This window comes from Pogoniulus pusillus, chromosome 31 (assembly GCF_015220805.1).
Source record: "Pogoniulus pusillus isolate bPogPus1 chromosome 31, bPogPus1.pri, whole genome shotgun sequence".
NCBI lineage: Eukaryota > Metazoa > Chordata > Aves > Piciformes > Lybiidae > Pogoniulus > Pogoniulus pusillus.
Window position 1 is genome coordinate 8,708,407 of NC_087294.1, and position 17,890 is coordinate 8,726,296.

Here is a 17,890-nt window from a genome sequence, read left to right on the forward strand (position 1 = left end):
AGCTTCTGCCCTTAATTTTTCATGTCTAGCAAGTATTTTCAAAGAAAATTAAATATGTATATTTTTTTTCCCCTAAACATGTTGTTCTAACCTGTATATAGTAACTTTTGATGACTAAACTGAACAATTAGGTATAATTTCTATTACAGCAGAAATCACTACAACTTCAAGGTACTTTTAAGCACTGGAACTTGCAGTGGTGGAGGTTGACCTGCAAAATCTGAAGCAACTAGAAAAACTATGAAAAAGTGACCCTAGCCCAACAAACGACATGTGAAACATGATCCTGTGTTAGTCCATAACCTCTGGGTTTATGCGGCATGAATAGATGAGCATATAATTGTATTACATGCAGCCTGATCTCTATGAGTCAGGGTGCTCAGTAATGCCAGCTGTGTGCAAGCAAAGGGAATGTGATCAAGGAATCTGTCTCCACAGAACCTCGTGCAGCACCAGCTGGGAATCAATTCCTATAGTTCACTGCTGACCTCACTGGACTCGTCGTGGCTTCGGCACAGGCAATCAGCAATCACTTCTCATTTCTCTACTGTAAGATTGCATCAGTTCTGATGCATGCATAGACTCTGCTGTCTACATTTAATACTAGCTTAGAGACCACGGACTGGTATGAATGTGCCTTCCAGAACAGCACCGTTTAGCCATCTCTCTACCGGAGTGGTGCACAAAAGCTTATGTAATATCTCTCCTTCAGCCTCCTTCCTATAGATGGTGCCTTGGACAGAATGTGAAGAAACACTTGGGGATAGCGTGCATCAGCCTTTCTCTCAGCACAGAGTGGTGGGTGCTTATATGGATTGCAAAGTAAGGGATTTCAGATTATATTGTAAGGGTGTCTTACGGTTTAGTGCTGGGTTTGCTGAGGGCAACTTCTGACATATAGGGTCTCTCCCTCTTTGAGCTTGCATTGCCTTTACAGGAGGGACTGGGCCACTGACAGCTCTTCGCAGAGCCCGTTTTTTGGAGGCCGAGTGTTGCAGGCAGCTTAGGGTACGTAGCCGGCTCTTTAAAGGCACATGCCGTAACAACGAGACTTACAGCAGCACGGTGCCTCCCCGAGCGGCGCGGCGCACCGCCGGCCTGGCCAGGTGGCCCCCGTTCTTTCACCCTTCTCTCGGGACACCGTCGGGGAACCAGGCGTCACCCCAAAACCTGCTTCTCTCCGCGCCGGCACCTAACGACCAATGTCAATGCGGTGGGAGCCCTTCAGTGGAAAAAAAATACCTGAGAACACCGCGGTACAGAGACCCAGCGGGGGCTGCCGCGGGCGCCGGCTGCGCGGGCTGCCCGCTGCCTGCAGTCCGCCCCCGCCTTGCCGCTTTAACAGCGCCGCTGAAGGCGCCCGGGTTTCGTGCCTGTGAGGGGCGGCCGCTACCGGGCTACCGGCGACGAGCCCGCCCTCACCTGCTCCCGGGCAGCTCGTGGCCGGCGGGGGAGGGGAGACGTGGCGCCCTCACCTGCCCGGGGCTGCGGATCTGCGGGGCGGAGCGGAGCAGCCGCGCTCGGCGAGGAGGAGACATGGCGGAGGCCGCGGGCAGGAGCGGCGGGCACCGGCGTCCTGCAGGTGAGGGTTTGCGGACGGCTGGGGTGTAGAGGAGCGAGCGGTGGGGGGTCGGTGGCTGCGGCCGTCCTTACGTACCCGGGCGGCTGCGGGCAGCCGTGAGAAGAGGCAGCGCAGAGGGGCCCCGCGGTGGCCTCCTACTGCAACAGGTGCGGGGCCGCGCTGCGGCTGCCCGCGCCCGCTGTGCTGTGAGGGGTTTTCTCTCGCTTCCCTCAGGTGTCACCCTCTGTGACCCGGCACCTGCAGACCCGGCTCAGAGCCAGCCGCAGGGACGGCCCCATGCAGGAGTACTGCGGCCCGGCCCGGGCAGCGGGCACAGCCGTGTTGTGCCGTGCCGTGCCAGTGGGGCTGGCGCGTTCGGCCTCTGCCCCTTCTCTACGGCGAGACCTCTCAGGAGCACCGGCAGAGGCAGCGGAGGGGTGCGCGTCGTTGTGCCTCGGGCGCCGCTGGTTGTTTTGAAACCCTTCGCTTCTAGGGCTCGATGGGATGTGGGGCGCCTTTACTGGCACAGGGTTGACGCGGGGGTGTGAGATGCGCGGGGGGAGGCTCGGCCCGGCCGCTAGGCGAGGGACTCGGGGCGGTGCGGCCGCCAGGCTCCAGCGCGGTAGCCCAGGGCTGGCGGGACAGCGGGTTTTGAACGGGGCTAGAGGTAGCGGCGAGCCTTTGCAGCTAGGGCAGATTACAGCCGCGTCCCGCTAACTGGGCAGATGTAAGCCCTGGCGAGGGAGAAGAGATGTCCCAGGGAGGTTAAGGCACCTGATAGCTTTGCCCAGGCAGTGGTGATCAGCCCTGCGAGCGAGGCCTGGGGCCTGCGCCCTGCCCCCGCGGTAGGGAGATCAGCAGTAGCCTCGGGGCTTTGGCCGTGCCTTAAAAGCGTGCAGGCGACGGGCTTCTGCAAGCCCTGCTTCCTATAGGAAAAGCAGGGAAGTAGGTGTTTCTGTATCTGCTTTGAAGAGGCAAGTACGCTGCAACAGCATTTAAAAACGCTTTTATTTTGTCCTAAGGGTGGGGAGGAGATTTTGGCTTACGCAAGCGGATCAACCACTGTATCACTGTTGGAGGCGGAGATGGTGTTTTGGTTTTGCAGGCAACGGAGGGGTTGCATTTCTGGCATATTCACTGGGATTGCTGCTTGCTGGACTGTGAAGTTTACTTCAGCTTTCAGTCACAGAATCACAGAGTGGTAGCAGTTGGAAGGGACATCTGGAGATCATCTAGACCAACCCCCCTGCTCTAAAGCAAGTTCAGCTAAAGCAGGTTGAACAGGACTGCATCCAGATGGGTTTTGAATAGATCTGAAAGAGACCCTGCAGAAGTTATCTCCTTTTTCTTTGCCCCTCCCCCCCCCCTTTCACAGACAATTCCATTTGCCCTTTGCCAGTCCTTCACTTCTCTAGCATGCGTCCAAGTTTATCTCTGAATCACAGAGTGAGGTTTTTCATCAAAACAACATATGAATAGGCCATATGGCTGTTGGTTAATTGTGTTTCTACAGTATAATATTTTTAATACATACTTTATGTAATGTGGGCATGCAGTCACAAGCAACAACTGTGGGCAGACTTATCCAGAGGCTGTCTTTCTCTATTAAAGTTAGAAGTATACTGCTTTTGCTTAGAAATCCTTTTAACGTAGCATTCCCAGCCACGACTCTGAAGTTGAGCTTCATAAAGGATGTGCTTCAGTTATCCTGTGTGTTTCAGAGTTAGCAACTGCCTTAACATCACTTCCCACAGGAAGAACTGGCTGTCAGTATTATTTTTCAAGCCACTGTTGACAAACTCTTTTCAATTTCTCTAGCTTTCATTGTTTCTGTGATTGAAAACAAAACCAACACATACAGCAGAAGAAACCTGTATTATTAGTGGGTTTTAAAAAGTAGTTTCACAGAACTGGAGACCAGCTGCCAGGTAATAGGTACTTTACATATGTATAGTTTTAAAAGGATGTAAGTGCTCTCTGAATTTGCTTTGTGGTTTTGTTTCTTGTTACTGCCTTGAACTTTTGCTCATTAAGACGTATTTGTAGGCAGCAGCTGGATCTACGTGCATGAGTTGTTGATTATGTTGAGTTTCGGTTGCTTTGTGCTGTCAAAGTTAATTCAAAACCTCCTCATGTGTGAAATGCCAGCGTTAAACTTTTGTGAAGCTGTTTGTTGTCCATTGGGGATCTTAGGGGCCTCCAAGTTATCACAGAGGCAGCTTTCCTAGCATTCACAAATAGGAACACCCTCTTTGCCTGTGAGGGAGCTGCTCCATGGCCGTTTGATCCTTCTGTGAGTGAGCAGATGTGTGTGCCCAGGGAGCGCCGTGCGGGTGGCCTTGGCTGTTGTCTGCTCCACAAGCGGAACGCCCGTGTCTGGATCCGGCTGCTCAGGGAGGCCAACCTTCTGTCCTGGTTTGGTGAACTTGCCTACTGGTTGCCTCCTGTTTTAAAAACAAAGCAAACTAAGTAAACAGTTGTGTGTGTGTGTGTTTGAGTTTTGTTTTTGTTTTTTTTTTCCCCTCTGCTGTGGGTAGATCGCAGGCTTTCAGAGCTGATCCTAGGGAAAAGCTTTAGCAGCAGCACAAGGACTTTGCAGAGAGATGCTAGAAGTGTATCTCTTTATTGTTGGGCAGATGGTCTGCATTTAACTCCCTTCAGGTGAAGGAGTTAACTCCCTCAGGTGAATGAGTTAATTACCAGGATGAGATTTTTCTTGTATTCTGCCATTCATAAATCTGTAGATGGCACAATATGTACAGCGCTAAGGGAGTTCACTGCTAACTTATACCAGTTAGAATTTTAAAATCAGTTATTTGAGCATCTTACAGTGCTAAAAAGCTTTCCCGGTGATTCCTGAGATGAGAGGGGCCTCTTGTGGGGAATGCAAAACAAGAAAATCTCCTCAAGCGCCTTATTCTGTGGCTGCCTACTCAGAATGTTAGGATTTTGATACTCTTCTAGGTAGTGTTCTCTAAGCGAGTTTAATAGTGTTCAGTTCTTTTTGTAATAAATCAGTGCCTTAAATGATGTCAGTATCGGGGGGCTTGCCAAAGTCAGCCTCTGGGGTGTGCTCTCTGTAACAGCTGCTGGGGCTTTGAATCTGTTGTGCGCTTGTCCTGGTGTTTTCTCTCTCTGAGTGTAAATCAAGTTCTAGCTCAGTGTTTCAGGGGTTGGTTTGTTTCCTTTTTACCAGTGGATACATTGGGGGGAAATTCCAAGGGGACAGAAGCTCTACATCTGCCTACACGCTAACTAGATTGGCGCTTAGGCGGTCTCCGGCTGCCCGCGGTGCCAGGCGCGCTTTGCTGGGGGTGGGTGTACAGCACTTCCACGCACGGCTGTTCCCCAAGCCCGGCACGGGCGGACCCTGTCGGTCCCGCGGGGAGCCGCCGGAGTTGGCGATCCCGCGCAATGTGCCCGCCTCAGCCCCACGCCGCCTCGCCCCGGGGCGGGGGCACTCGGGCTGGCCCTGCCCTCCCCTCCGCTTCGTGTGTGCGGGGCGAGGGTCAGCTCCGCCGCGGCCGCTGCTCTTTGCTCTCGGCGAGCCGGGCAGCGTGACGGTAACGGTGCTTGCCCTGCTGGCCTGCGCGTACAAAGGCTGACTCTGCGCGGTGCTGAAGTGCTGAGTTGCCATCCGCAGCAGTTTGAACCTCAGCCCTGCTGTGCATAGTTTCTGTCCTTAAATAGATAAAAGTTGAGGATCTGTCATTCTTCTGCCACCTCTCTCCGATTAAAAACAAACTATTCGAACTTAGAAATTCCGTGCCACGTCTCACCGTGGCTTAACTGGTCTTAGATGAATCATTTCCTGAGTCAGTGCTTGTAGCTCTGAACACAGTGGGACTCTAAGTTATCAGTACCGTAAAGAATAGAAGTGATAGAACCAAGTTAAATTTGGAAGTGTGGATATGAGAGAGTTAAAATCCTTAAAGAGGCCATCCCTCAGCTTTTGAAAGCTGCTGAATGTGCTGTTAGTGGCTTTCACTGGTGATGTTTGCGCAAGGCTGCAGTAGTTAGAACAAGTCTTTTTACATGCGTATTGTCGAACCTGAGTCGGGCTGTCTTTCTCCACCCACCTAGCACTGCTACTGTAAAAAAAAGGGCACTACAAACACAGCTTCCTGCCTCGCAGTCCCCCCCAGCCAACCCTAAAAGAAAGCTCACACCTCCCCCCCCAAAAAACAGCCCCTCACCCCCCCAACACAAGACCAACGAATCAACAGACCAAAAAAATCCTGAAGCCAACTAGTGTCACCAAAAAAAAAGTCAAAGGTTGATGAAAAATTAGGGCAGTTAAATGATCATAGAATCAGCCAGGTTGGAAGAGACCTCCAAGATCATCCAGTCCAACCTATCCCCCAGCTCTGTCCAATCAACTAGACTATGTCACTAAGTGCCTCATCCAGTCTTCCTTGAGCACTTCCAGGAACAGCGACTCCACCACCTCCCTGGACAGCCCATTTCAAAGGCAAATCTCTCTGTGAAGTAGCTGCAGCAGTTGGCTTAAGTGCTACTTCCACAGGAAGAGAGCTTTCATTGATCTAGTTGAAGTAGTATGCATTGCTGTTTCACTTGGGCTTCACTTTGAAAATGGATGTTCTTTTGTATGTGCTATAGCAAACTGTAACAAATGGTCATTTTCCAGTAATCTGAGATGGCTGCTGTTTTATTTGTATGATGGCTGGTTTATTGCTCTCACAGATAAACAAGTTTAATACTTTACAGCTGAAGATGATTTGCAATTTTAAAGGTAATTAAATATATCATTGCAATAATTGCCTCAATTATGTAAATTCTTTCCACTTGAAAAAAAAAGTGCATTTGTCTAGAGCCAGATTATAAGATACTGCGTGCTGCTGATGTTGCTGTGGTAACTCTTTTTGCATGCCCACCTTGCCTACAGGACACAGATCTGCATGTGACTTGTGTTAAACAAATGCAGTGGCCTGCTAGGAACTGTGGCAGAACAGGCTGTGTGCATATTATACCTGTTAAAGGTGAAAACCACTATGAGAAGATGCTACTGTGATGAGACCTGACCTGGAGTACCCTGTCCAGCTATGGGGCCCCCAACACAAGTGACACAGACCTACTGGAATGGGTCCAAAGGAAGGCTACAAAAATTATCAGAGGGCTGGAGCACCTCTCCTATGAACATAGGCTGAAAGAACTTGGGCTGTTTAGCCTGGAGAAGAGAAGGGAAGACCCTATAGCTACAATTCTGTATCTGAGAGGGACTTAGAGGCATGCTGGGGAAAGATTGTTTAAAACAGCCTGTAGCAATAGGATGAATGGCAATGGATTTAACTTGGAGGAGAGCAGATTTAAGTTGGACATAAAGAAGAATTTCTTTACAATGAGAGTGGTAAAATACTGAGGCAGGTTGCCCAAGAATGTGGTTGAAGACTGGTCCCTGGAGACATTCAGGGTCAGACTTGATGTGGCTCTGGGCAGCCTGATCTGGTTGGAGGTATCCCTGCTGACTGCAAGGGGTTGGGCAAGATGACCTTTGAGGATCCCTTCTAAGCTGAGACAGTCTGTGAATCTGTAAGAAACATCTTGGGAATTAAGATGTCAGGAGAGCACTGATAATTAGCACTGCATGAAGTAGTTCACAGATTTCCATCCGTTGGAACTGTCAGTAATATAGCAATAATGGAAAATTTAATTTGGTCTTGGCATGTTGCCTTTGCATTCAAGCATGTTCCTGTTTGTGTGGAAATGCTTAGGGCCTTTTCTTTGAAGTATGTTAATGTTTCTCTGAAAGAAAGCTGTGCATGTACCTAAGTGCTCTGGGTTTTCAGTGTTTCACAAGCACATGCTTCTTTGGACAAACAGTATCATTAAGGAATGAAATTACTAAGGAAGTTGAACATCTTCCTTATGAGGAGAGGTTGAGGGAGCTGGGACTTTTTAGCTTGGAGAGGAGGAGACTAAGGAGTGACCTCATTAGTCTTTATAAATATGTAAGATGTGAGTGCCAGGAGGATGGAGCCAACCTCTTCTCCATGGTGCTCAGTGAATAGAACAAGGGGCGATGGGTGGAAGCTGAGGCATAGGAGGTTCCATGTGAACCTGAGAAGGTTTTTTTCACTGTGAGGGTAACAGAGCACTGGAACCAGCTGCCCAGGGAGGTTGTAGAGTCTCCCTCTCTGGAGATATTCAAGAACCATCTGGATGTGTTCCTGTGTGATCTGGTCTAGGTGATCCTGCTCTGGCAGGGGGCTGGACCAAATGATCTTTCGAGGTTCTTTCCAACCTCTGACATTCTATGATTCTATATAAAAGCTAAGTTCTTTTTACAGGCAGAAGCAGTGACTACACTGTTGGTAAGTAGGGTAATTAGCATTGATGACTTCTGTCTTATAGTGAATTCCTATTTCCTCTGAAGTCTCCATTCCTTGCAGCCTTTCCTTATTTAACTGAGCATGGCTGAAGTTGAATGGTATGCTCTACTATAGGGTCTGACACTGAGGTGAGTGGTTGACACAACTGAGGGTAGATTTAAACTAAATGTTTTTACAATGAGTGTGGTGAAACACTGGGACCTGTTGCCCAGAGAGGTGGCAAATGCCCCATCCCTATAATGTTTGAGATCAGGTGGGACAGGACTCTGATCATCCCATCTAGTGGAAGTTGTCCCTGTTCACAGAAAGGGGTTTGGACTAGATGACTTTTAAAAGTCCTTTCTGACCAAACCATTCTGTGATTCTATGGTCATTCTATTGTATGTAAATATATTGGCTAAGAACGATCTAATATGTTTTCATTCATCATTGTGCAGTGTTTAGTAGTCATACAATGCAAATCCATTTAATTAAAAAGCCCAAAAACCTAACCAGACTTGCTAATGTGCATCTTGTATCTGGTTGTTTTATTGGCGTGCATGTGTTCAAAGTGTTTCTGGGTGACAGCATTCTTGCCTCCATATTCATGTGGTTTTTGCTCTGATGAGTGAGTTTGAGTCAGAGCAGGGCAGGGCTCCCAGCTTTCTCCTTGATTTTCCTATGCACTGGTATGCACACAGATTCAGTTTTAACTGACAGAAGAGAAAATAGTTAATTCTTGCCTTCTATCTAGTCAATTCTGAGGAGCTCTTAATGTCAGTTGGTCCATCCTGTGGCACCACACATGTCAGAAGGCTGGCTGAAACTGGGAAAAGGTCACCTTGGACAGAGTCTGTGTCTGAGCACATGTGTGAAGGGTGTGTTCCCTGGTGAAGCCTCTTTCTGCTCCAGGGACTTGAGGGCAGTGTGGCTGCTGGCACAGCTGCCTGCCTGTGATTCACCAGAACTGCAGTGGGGACTGGAGAAGCGAGTCTCCCACATCACCTGAAGGGTTTGCCATTGCTGATTTTGTGAGTGGAAGAATATGTCATCTTACTGTTTTGATCAAAGTAGTATCTAGAATGTGCAGATATCTTTGCAACATCTTTGTAGTGCATATGCTGGGACCCATAAACGGATGGGTAGACCTCAAGAGCCAAAGTAATCAGCACACTTGATAGGAAAATAAAGACCTGGTCTCTGCTTTTTGTTTCTAAGGCTCTATTACTTAAAATTTGTTGTCTCTTAGGCATATATGGACAATAGTTCTGAATTCAGTTTATTGGAGAGGGAGTTACTAAGATATGAAACATGAATAAAGACATGTCTGTTCAAACTTCAGGAGAGAAAGGTGGAGAGAGCGGAACCTGCCTTTTGAAGTTTACTGTTTGAAGAATCTTAATACTCCACTGCTCTCCCCTCTTTTCCCTGCCACATATTTGAGTGTTTGCTTAGAAAGGCTTAAGAGTTAAAGCACCTGATCCAATAGATGAATAAAGAATAAATTAATGAAGCTACTATGGTTTTAAGGCCTTGACTTTTAGAAGCTATTCAACTCTTTGCTTATTTAAAGCTGTTCAAACTATGCCTGTACTCTTGTCATTAGGATTCCTAGTCAAAAAGATGGTTTCCCTTCTTATTCTCTAGCCATCTTACTGATTAGTGCAAAGGACCTTTTCCATTCTTCCAAAAAGGTGGAAAGAAGAAATCAGTGGCTGTATCATATGTTTAAATACTGAAGTGAAAAAAAAAATGTAGTGCTATAAAACTAATCTGCTAGTCCTTTATTTTCTTGTACATAAAAGTGAGGCATTAGATGTATCTTCGAGGAGAGCCTTTAAAAGACATGGTTGTTCTCTGCCTTTTTTTGACAATAAGAGGTAGAAGGAAGAGAGAATACAAGAACAGCAGTGAAAAAATGTGGTGTGCATGATGTTTGAGGCAGTGGTTGGCTTAATGGAAGCAAGGATTTTTTCTGATGCAGTGGCTTTTTTTTTTTTTTTTGCTATTTCCAACTGTTTTGTCTTTTTGTTACTGTTTTGTTTTGTTGTTTAAACAAGACAGAGAGAGGGAGAAGAGAGGAACAACTCTGCCTGTCTTTTAAAGGCTATTTTCCTCTGTCCTAGATTACCATGGCATTGAAAAGGAGATCTCCAGTCCTTTGATGCTGAGTAAATAGCTGTTTTCTGACACGAGGGTGGGGGAATAAAGGCTCTAGTTTCTAGGTTCTTTTGGCCTGATTTAAAGCCTAGTGAAACAGAATGTAAATGCAAAGATGTGAGTCCTCTGAAGGAAAGTAGGGAGAGATTAAGTTTGAAGTTTAGTTAGTGTCCATATATTCCAACACCATCCTGTGAGGAGTAGGGAGTTGAAATTGAGGATCCTTATGGGTCACATCCAACTCAAGATATTCTAAAATGGTACAATCTTGCAGCATCTGTATTACATATGTTAAATGAGGTCCTAAAAAAAAAAACCAAAACAACTTTTGCCATAGATAGTGTTGAAAATGTCCATACAAAATATGATTGAAAAATTTCAATGTACCTACTCATTAAAACACACAATGTACTGTTTTTGCAGAACAAGATGAGAGCTTTTAACTGTACCTTGGTTTTCCTGATCTCTCTTCCTTAGAAAGAAAGATTTAGAAACCAGTTCCTTACTGTTTTGTGCTAGGAAAATGTGACTATAAATGCAGGTACTGTATCTACTATTGTATGAGATGTCCCAAACCTCTCAGTACTAAGAAAGGCAGAATTAGCCATGAGATATTGGCAATCTTGGAAGGAGCATATGTGTAAATAATATATTGACTTGATCTAATTATTGATATAAAATGCACTTAAATTGAGAGGAAGCTTTCCTCTTATGTTAAGAGGCCTTGAATCTACATCCAGGAGCAGAAGTAGAACAGTGTCTGCTTTGCTTTACAAGTTCAGTGACCCAGACTTGTAGTAAGTTAGTGGTGTTTGGCTTTTGGGTTTATTTTTTGTTGGTGAGGTTGGGTTTTTTGATAGTCAGAAAGATCTCCAGCTGTTAGCTGTTTCAGGTAAAAATGAAGAACATAAGAAAAGGATTGTGGATAATATTCTAAAAGCACTAAAGCAGTATGTGTGACTTCTCTTGTTCAGCTTGTGGTTTTCACAGTCTAACCTTTTTCTCTTCATGGTTTCAATAGCTGGGTAGTTTCTGAGTAACTCTTGTAAAAGTAAGCCATGCAAAATATTCTAGAAGAAAAATATTTTGTAGGAATCAATGAATTCTTTCAGAAGAAGAATTCTGATTTTTTTTTTCTTCTGAAGGTTTTATTCCATAACTGAAAAACTGAGGATAGAGGTTATAACTTATCTCAAGCTTTTTGGAGCTTATGTGTCAGAAAGAACAGTAGTGAGCAAGCTGCACTGGCTGGGTATATCCATACCTCAAACTGTTGGGTGTTTGTTTGTGTTTGTTTTAATCCCTTTGGCTGGTAGTGAGGAAGAAGGGGAGCTTGAAGGCTGGAGATTAGCTAATACTGTATTCAATGGATGATCATGTTTGGGTTTCACAATAATAGCAGACTCTAGGGCTTTTTTATGTGTGTTAAGACTTGGAGTTTTTTGACCTGGAAGTGATGATCAATCAGTGGCTTGTTTGGTTTTGTTTGTCTGTTTGGGTTTTTTGGTGTGTTTAAGCTCTTTTTAATTTGGTGGAGAGGTTCTTTCATTACTCCCCTGGCTTCTTAGCTACTTGCTTTTTGTAGATGACATTCTTTTAAAACAGTACTTTAAATGGTGTTACCTTAAGAAAATAGCAGGAGAAATACATAAAATTCCTCTCAAATGTAGGTTGTTGAACAAACAATGGGTATCTCATGAAGCAGGAAGAACAATCTGTATATTGTGATTAAGCAGTGTCTTTTGAGTGCTTCTGCTTGCAGGGCTTTTCATAGGCAATTTGTTTATAACTTTTTTGGTTTGCCTCTTCTGCAATAATGCATGATCCTCCAGTCAGACGACTTGATTTTCTGTAAGGTAACTGGGCATGCCCTGTGACACAAGGTGGCTTCTGGTTGGTGATCTATCAAGTGGTTTTTTCTCTTGAAAATATACACAATTCTGGTTTTCACAGCCTGCCAACTCTTGTGAAAGATGCAAATTGTCTTCTCAAGGGTTTTCGTTTCTGTTAATTAGCTAACTTGCCTTGAATGTGGTCTTTTGTCTTCCTACCCCACTATAAGAAAGCAAAAAGGTTCACTTGAGTAAGTTTAGACTGACAGTGCTTCACAAGGCAGTGGCTGTAGGACATGAACTTACATGCAGCTCATTATAATCTAAATCACAGTAACGAGCTTCGTGTAGTGCCCGCATGGTTTACAGGGACTGAAACAACCCTGTGGGTGAAAGAAGATAGCAAATCTGGAGTTCAGCCGTTGAAAAGTATCACCTTACCCATAGCAGACTGCTTGTAGGTATTGTGCTGTCTGCTCTGGTGACTGGCTTCAACTTGATTTTTCAGCTCCTGGGTAGAGAGATCGAGTGCTATGTGGTGGATTGCCCCTGGCTGGACACCAGGTTCCCACCAAAGTCACTCTATCAATCCACTCCTCACCTAGACTGAAGAGAGAAAACAGAATGAAAGGCTAAGATAAGGACAGGGAGAGATCACTCTTCAATTATTGTCACACACAAGCTAGAGTTGACTGGGGGGGTGGGGGGGCTTATATGTGTGTATATATATATGTATGTAATTTTCAGTCAAATTGGAGTAGGATAATAAGAAATAAACCCAAACCTTACGAAACAGCTTCCCCTCATCCCTCCCTTCTTCCCAAGCTGAACTTCAGTCCCACCCTTATCATCCCACTACCAAAATCTTGCCACAGAAAGCCAATCCACCTTAATACCTGATTTTAAAGCAGAAACATCAATTAACACATTGCTTTAAACATTTACACTTCTCAGATCATAATATAATCATCATAAGAGTCTTTGTTCAGACTGCTGTTTAAGACTGTTGTCTATCAGATAATGAATTGTGCAGGTAATTATACCTGTAGAATCTAGTGGATAAAAGTGGGTGTGTTTAAGTGTGGTGGTTTAACTGATAATGAGTTTGTAAGTGTTGTGAAAAGGAAAACCAAAAAATTATCTCCAGTGCCCTCAAGATACACACTTGCCCTCATTCCATCCCTTGAGAGTCTCATTCTGTCAGTAAAAGCTCGTCTGTGATTGTATTCACAGTATGACTAATGGCTGGGGGTGTGTGGGGGGAAATCACTACTAAGGGCAGTGTAAACAACTGTTTTATTGTGGGTTTGGGGGTGTGTGTTTTTTGTTGTTGTTGGGTGTTTATTTAAAAACCTATCTAGTAAAATTATCCACTGGTTTATTCCCTCATGTGAATGTTTCTTTCATCTCAATTTTCATATAGATATGCCCACATAGCTGACACAAGGCTGAAACAAGCTAAGCTTTCTTGTTAGCAATACCTCAAGAATTTCTTATTCTGCACTAAGCCAATGAATGGAGGGAGAGGATTTACCAGCACAGGCTGGTTTTTGGTACCTTTTTATGCACATTTAATAGTGTCATTAGGAAGGTTTTTGATTTTTTTTTTTTTTACAACCCCTGCCCCTCCTCCAAAGCACCTGAAGTTTTATGGTGTCTTCTATTGTTGTGTGTGGCTAGGATGCCATTTTATTGGAGATTTGGAAATATGTTGTGTGCTAGCATAACTTTTAAACCACAGGGGCCTTGGAATAAAATCAAGTTGCATAAGCTGAATGTGCTGTTGATCCTTTTCTGCTGTCAGAATTAATCTGCATTAGCAAGTCAACAGAAAGAAATAGGCACCAACGCCTTGGTTGTCTGTGTGTCATAGCGCAAATCCATGATGAAGACATCAGCCCCTGAAGAATCAAACTTAGTCATCATTGTAATTTGCACTCAGAGCAAGTCACTCTTAGGGGTGCAAGCAATCCTGCAAGGACCAAGGATGGCATTCTCAGTCCTGTGACTGTTCTCTGTAACTCCTCAGATAGTGGAGAAATGGAAATACTGAAACAGTCATCATAGCTGCAAGCTCAAAAGCCACTTTGTAAGCCACTCAAGTCAGGTGCATTGTTGTGTGTTCTAATATGTGTACTTCTAATATGTTTCCAAATGCTTGTATAAGTAGTTTGGCAATTAAAGGTGATTGATTGAACATAACGTTTAAAGAGACAGGAATCCTTTCTTAGTGACTTAAGATAGTGGAGTGATTTAAGATGCAATGTAAGCGTTGTTTTCTGTTACTTTCGTTGCATGGAGAAACGGAGCTGTTTCTCTTGCAGAACAAAGTAGCAGCCTGTACAAACCCCAGAAGACAAATAGCTGAGCTTGAGAAGAGCTTGTGTTAGAACTTTTTTCTTACACTCTTTTTTTCCCCTGGTTGTTGTTCACGCCCTTTAATGTAAAGTGTCTTTAACTGTAGACAAATGTCATGCCGTCTAGCTTCCGTGTACACCCACAGAGTCCAAGGTGCAGCCAAGTAGCAGGATGTAGCCAGGAGGAAATATGTACCAGAAGTGCACTGTAGGCTTTGTTCAGAACTGGTGCCTTCTTGCAGAATACTTCTGGTTTGATTGAGTGTTTAGTGCCTGTGCTGGAGAGAAGGAAGGATGGTCCAGATGAGGCTTCAGGTGTTGCTGTGTTCTCCATCCAATGGGTTTCTGAATGATGAGCCTGAGGTGTGTGAGAACAGAACTGTCCTGCCAGCTGAGCATGATCTGTACAAAGCATCTCAGGCCACTGCAATACTTACCATGCTGACTGTCCTAAACTCTGACCTTTCTTCCTCAGTGTTGTTACACGTGTCAGTGAGTTGGTCATACACATCGGTATAATCTTGTGTTTTCAATATAAGCCACCTGCAGGCTTGCCAACTTGTATGTGCCATCTGGTGGTGGCCGACCATATTACATTGAAGTTCAGGGGCTTGCTTGGTTTGGTTTTAACATCCAAAGTTGGGGGGTGGGGTGGTGGTGGAATCCTGTAATTTGGACATTATAGATATTTTCTAGCTTGCAGTTTGTCTTCAGCAGCACTTTCGAATGGTGGGCACACACTGAATTAGAGAGGTGGAAGTGTATTAAGGTTAAGCTCTCACAGGTGAAACATCCATCATGTTGCATAGTATCATCTGGAGGTGTGGGAGGTTGATGTGAACAAGTGCTCTGTCACAAACAGCTAAAGAAAATCCAGAATGCCAGCGTATGAAGGAAACCCAACTGATTAAATTTATTGTGTTCATTTTGCAAAGTGAAGGTTAGTGATTGATGCGGCAGTGCAGAATATTCACTCCAAAAGTCCTTTTGTTGTGCTGTGCTGTCTCTACAAGCTAGAAATCCTGAGTTTTGAGTTTTCACACGTGGAAAAGAATGCTTCAACACCTGCCTGTAATTGTGGGTGTACACATTCCTAATGCAAAAGGTATGTGCTGCATAGGAAGGGATGGAGTGGGGCGGGGGGGAGGGGGACACGGCACCCAACGCATGCATATATGGAAGAAGACTCATTCTTATTGTTTTAGTTTTGATTAGGCTAAAATTTCTAAACATGAATAAACAAAGCAGCTGGCAAAATGCAGGTTCGTGCCTGGAGCCTTCCAGGCCTCTTTTCACTCAGTGCTCATCAGCTTGTGCAAGCGCAGCTTCATCCTCCTCCCGCCCTGCGGGGAGGAAGGAGCAGCCTCTGCTGCCGAAGTGCCTGCAGCTCCCCGCAAGCGTGCGGGAGGGAGACAGCGTTCTTGAGGCCGGCTGGCTGCAGCTGAGGAGACAGGACTCACAGACCCTCTTTGATTAGGATGTGTCAGTGTTGTCAGGGCAACTGTTAACAGCGGCGTGTCATATTTTGTCCTTGCGCTGCCTGCCGAATGTTGTAGCGTGCTGTAGCTGGAAGAGAGTTGCGGAGAGAAGGTGCTGCAGCAAGGAACCGGGAGCGGTGGGGCCAAGATCTGACTGAACAGGTTAAGACAGCGACGAACAGCATCCACAATGTGCCTTTAATTAGGGCTTTTCCTGAAGGAGGGGGAAGACTACAAGCGTTTTGCTGCCGACTGGATAGTGGCATTTGTCAGCTGTTTGCATACTGCTTACCCATAGGGGATCTGTTACAAGTGCTCAAATGAACAGAGCGCGCTGCAGCTAGCAGCTAACCGGGGGCTGCCGTTGCTTACTTTTCTTTAATAAGCAAGAAGCAACAACAACAACAACATGACTGTTTCAATTTCTGCTCTCCGACAAGAGAGACTGAAGAAAAGTGCTAGGCCAAATCCCCCGGGTTTATTCACCATTAACGAAGAGGATGAGCCGCAAAAGAATGGGAATTCCCAAAGACCGAAAGGTATGTTGCAGTTGTGCGGTGCCATCAGGGCTGCGTGGGGAATATGCTGCCTCCTTGCACGGGAGGCACAACATTTTATTGGCTTTTCTGTGTGCTGTACGGAGTCTGTGACTGCTGCACTTGGGCAGTGCATATTGGCACCCCCAAATGCACTGGGCGTTATAGGTGTCCGTACTTAAATCCCCTGGATTGTTATGCAATAAACTGCTTAGGATATGAAGAAAAAAATACTTTTCCTTATTAACCCCATTTTTTCCAGTAGGAATAAGGGTCCTATATCATAACCATAGTGAATTTCTGTGTGTTTTCTTTGATTTCCATACACATTTTGGATAAATACCTATTAAAAAGGTGATCATAGACATGGAGAACACAGAATTCAACACCAGCTCATTACAGATGACAGCTTTGCCAAAGACAATGTAAAATCAGCAATACTTCCATTTGTGTGCATAAGGGGCAGTGTGCCTTTGGCAGGGTATAAAAATACCCACATTGTTAGATCATACTGATTTTGAGAAGTCTGACCAAAAAAACCACAAAACAACCTCAAACCAACCAAACAAAACCCCAACAAATTTTGACTACTAAAGAAAAAGATAGGTGGTGTTTGGGGTAGGTGAGTGGTGGTGAAGGGGTGCTGCTGGCCACTGATTTATAACAGGTCTGTCAAGCCTGTGTGTAGCCACTCTCTATCTTGTATCATGTAATTAATGTTTTCCACCTGGATCCTAATGTTTTGATTCTGATGGTCTGGCAGGGATTCTGCACCTTACAGTTGTGACTAGAATTTTAAGTCTAATCATTACAGTTGCTTTTCTTTTTTGTGATCAAGTGATTTGTATGAGCACTCCTTTCTGTGGTCTTTTGGGAGGTGTGGGGGGGTGGGGGTGGAAATTGTACCAGATTTTTTTTGTTGTTTACAAAACAGATATTAGTTTGTAGCCTCAAGACTGTTTAAAATTTCAGATATTAACCATTCAACCCTGTAACAGGAGAGGTTAGCAAGCATCTAAATAGCAAATGTATAGTATGTATATTTATTAGAGCTGAATCATTTACAGCTATCTGGTTATTTTCTCTTTCATGAAGCAAAAAGGTAGCTTGGTAGCTGTTACAAACAAATTCAGAACTCAAGGAGTTTTTGAGTTTGCAGACTGTATTTTTTTTCTCAGGATAGTAAACAACTTGATAGATTTGAGCATTATGATAAAAATAGATATTGCCAGTCATTGTTAATGTCCCCTGTGTTAGGGTCTTGTGTACATAGTTACTGCCACTTCTGTGTGTTTGAAGCTGCCTATATGAAATGGAAATACAAACTCTAGTGTGAGGTTATTGAGTTTTCAATGTTTTAAGAAGCATATTACTTTCCTTTATCACATACTGGATGACTTCCAATGTCAATAGTCCACAAAGCTAAGAATTAATAATTATAGTAATTTTGTTCTATGACACTGATAGTTTCCCAGGGTGAAACTTCTCTTGTGATAATCAAGTTCCAATTTTGATTATTCCTTTTTCTTTTTTGATATTTTTGCTGTGAAATGTAATAGATGAATGTACCAAGGAGCACAGATAGCAACCTAAACAAATGCATGAGATTTTAATAAGATAAAAATTTGGTGATTTAC

General features: G+C 44.7%; 1 protein-coding gene across 6 annotated transcripts in view; it reads left to right on the forward strand.

The window, feature by feature from the left end:
• The first annotated feature begins 1,019 nt into the window (after positions 1–1,019).
• Positions 1,020–17,890, forward strand: part of MAP7 (microtubule associated protein 7) — a 135,162-nt gene continuing 118,291 nt past the window's right edge. For 3 of the 6 annotated variants that reach the window (XM_064169119.1, XM_064169121.1, XM_064169122.1), the window contains exon 1: positions 1,020–1,582. In XM_064169119.1, coding sequence (XP_064025189.1) covers positions 1,537–1,582 — 46 coding nt within the window. In that variant the 5' untranslated portion in view covers positions 1,020–1,536. Of the gene's footprint in view, positions 1,583–15,612; positions 16,257–17,890 lie in introns of those variants that run through there. The other 3 variants (XM_064169116.1, XM_064169117.1, XM_064169118.1) reach the window with 2 other exon arrangements.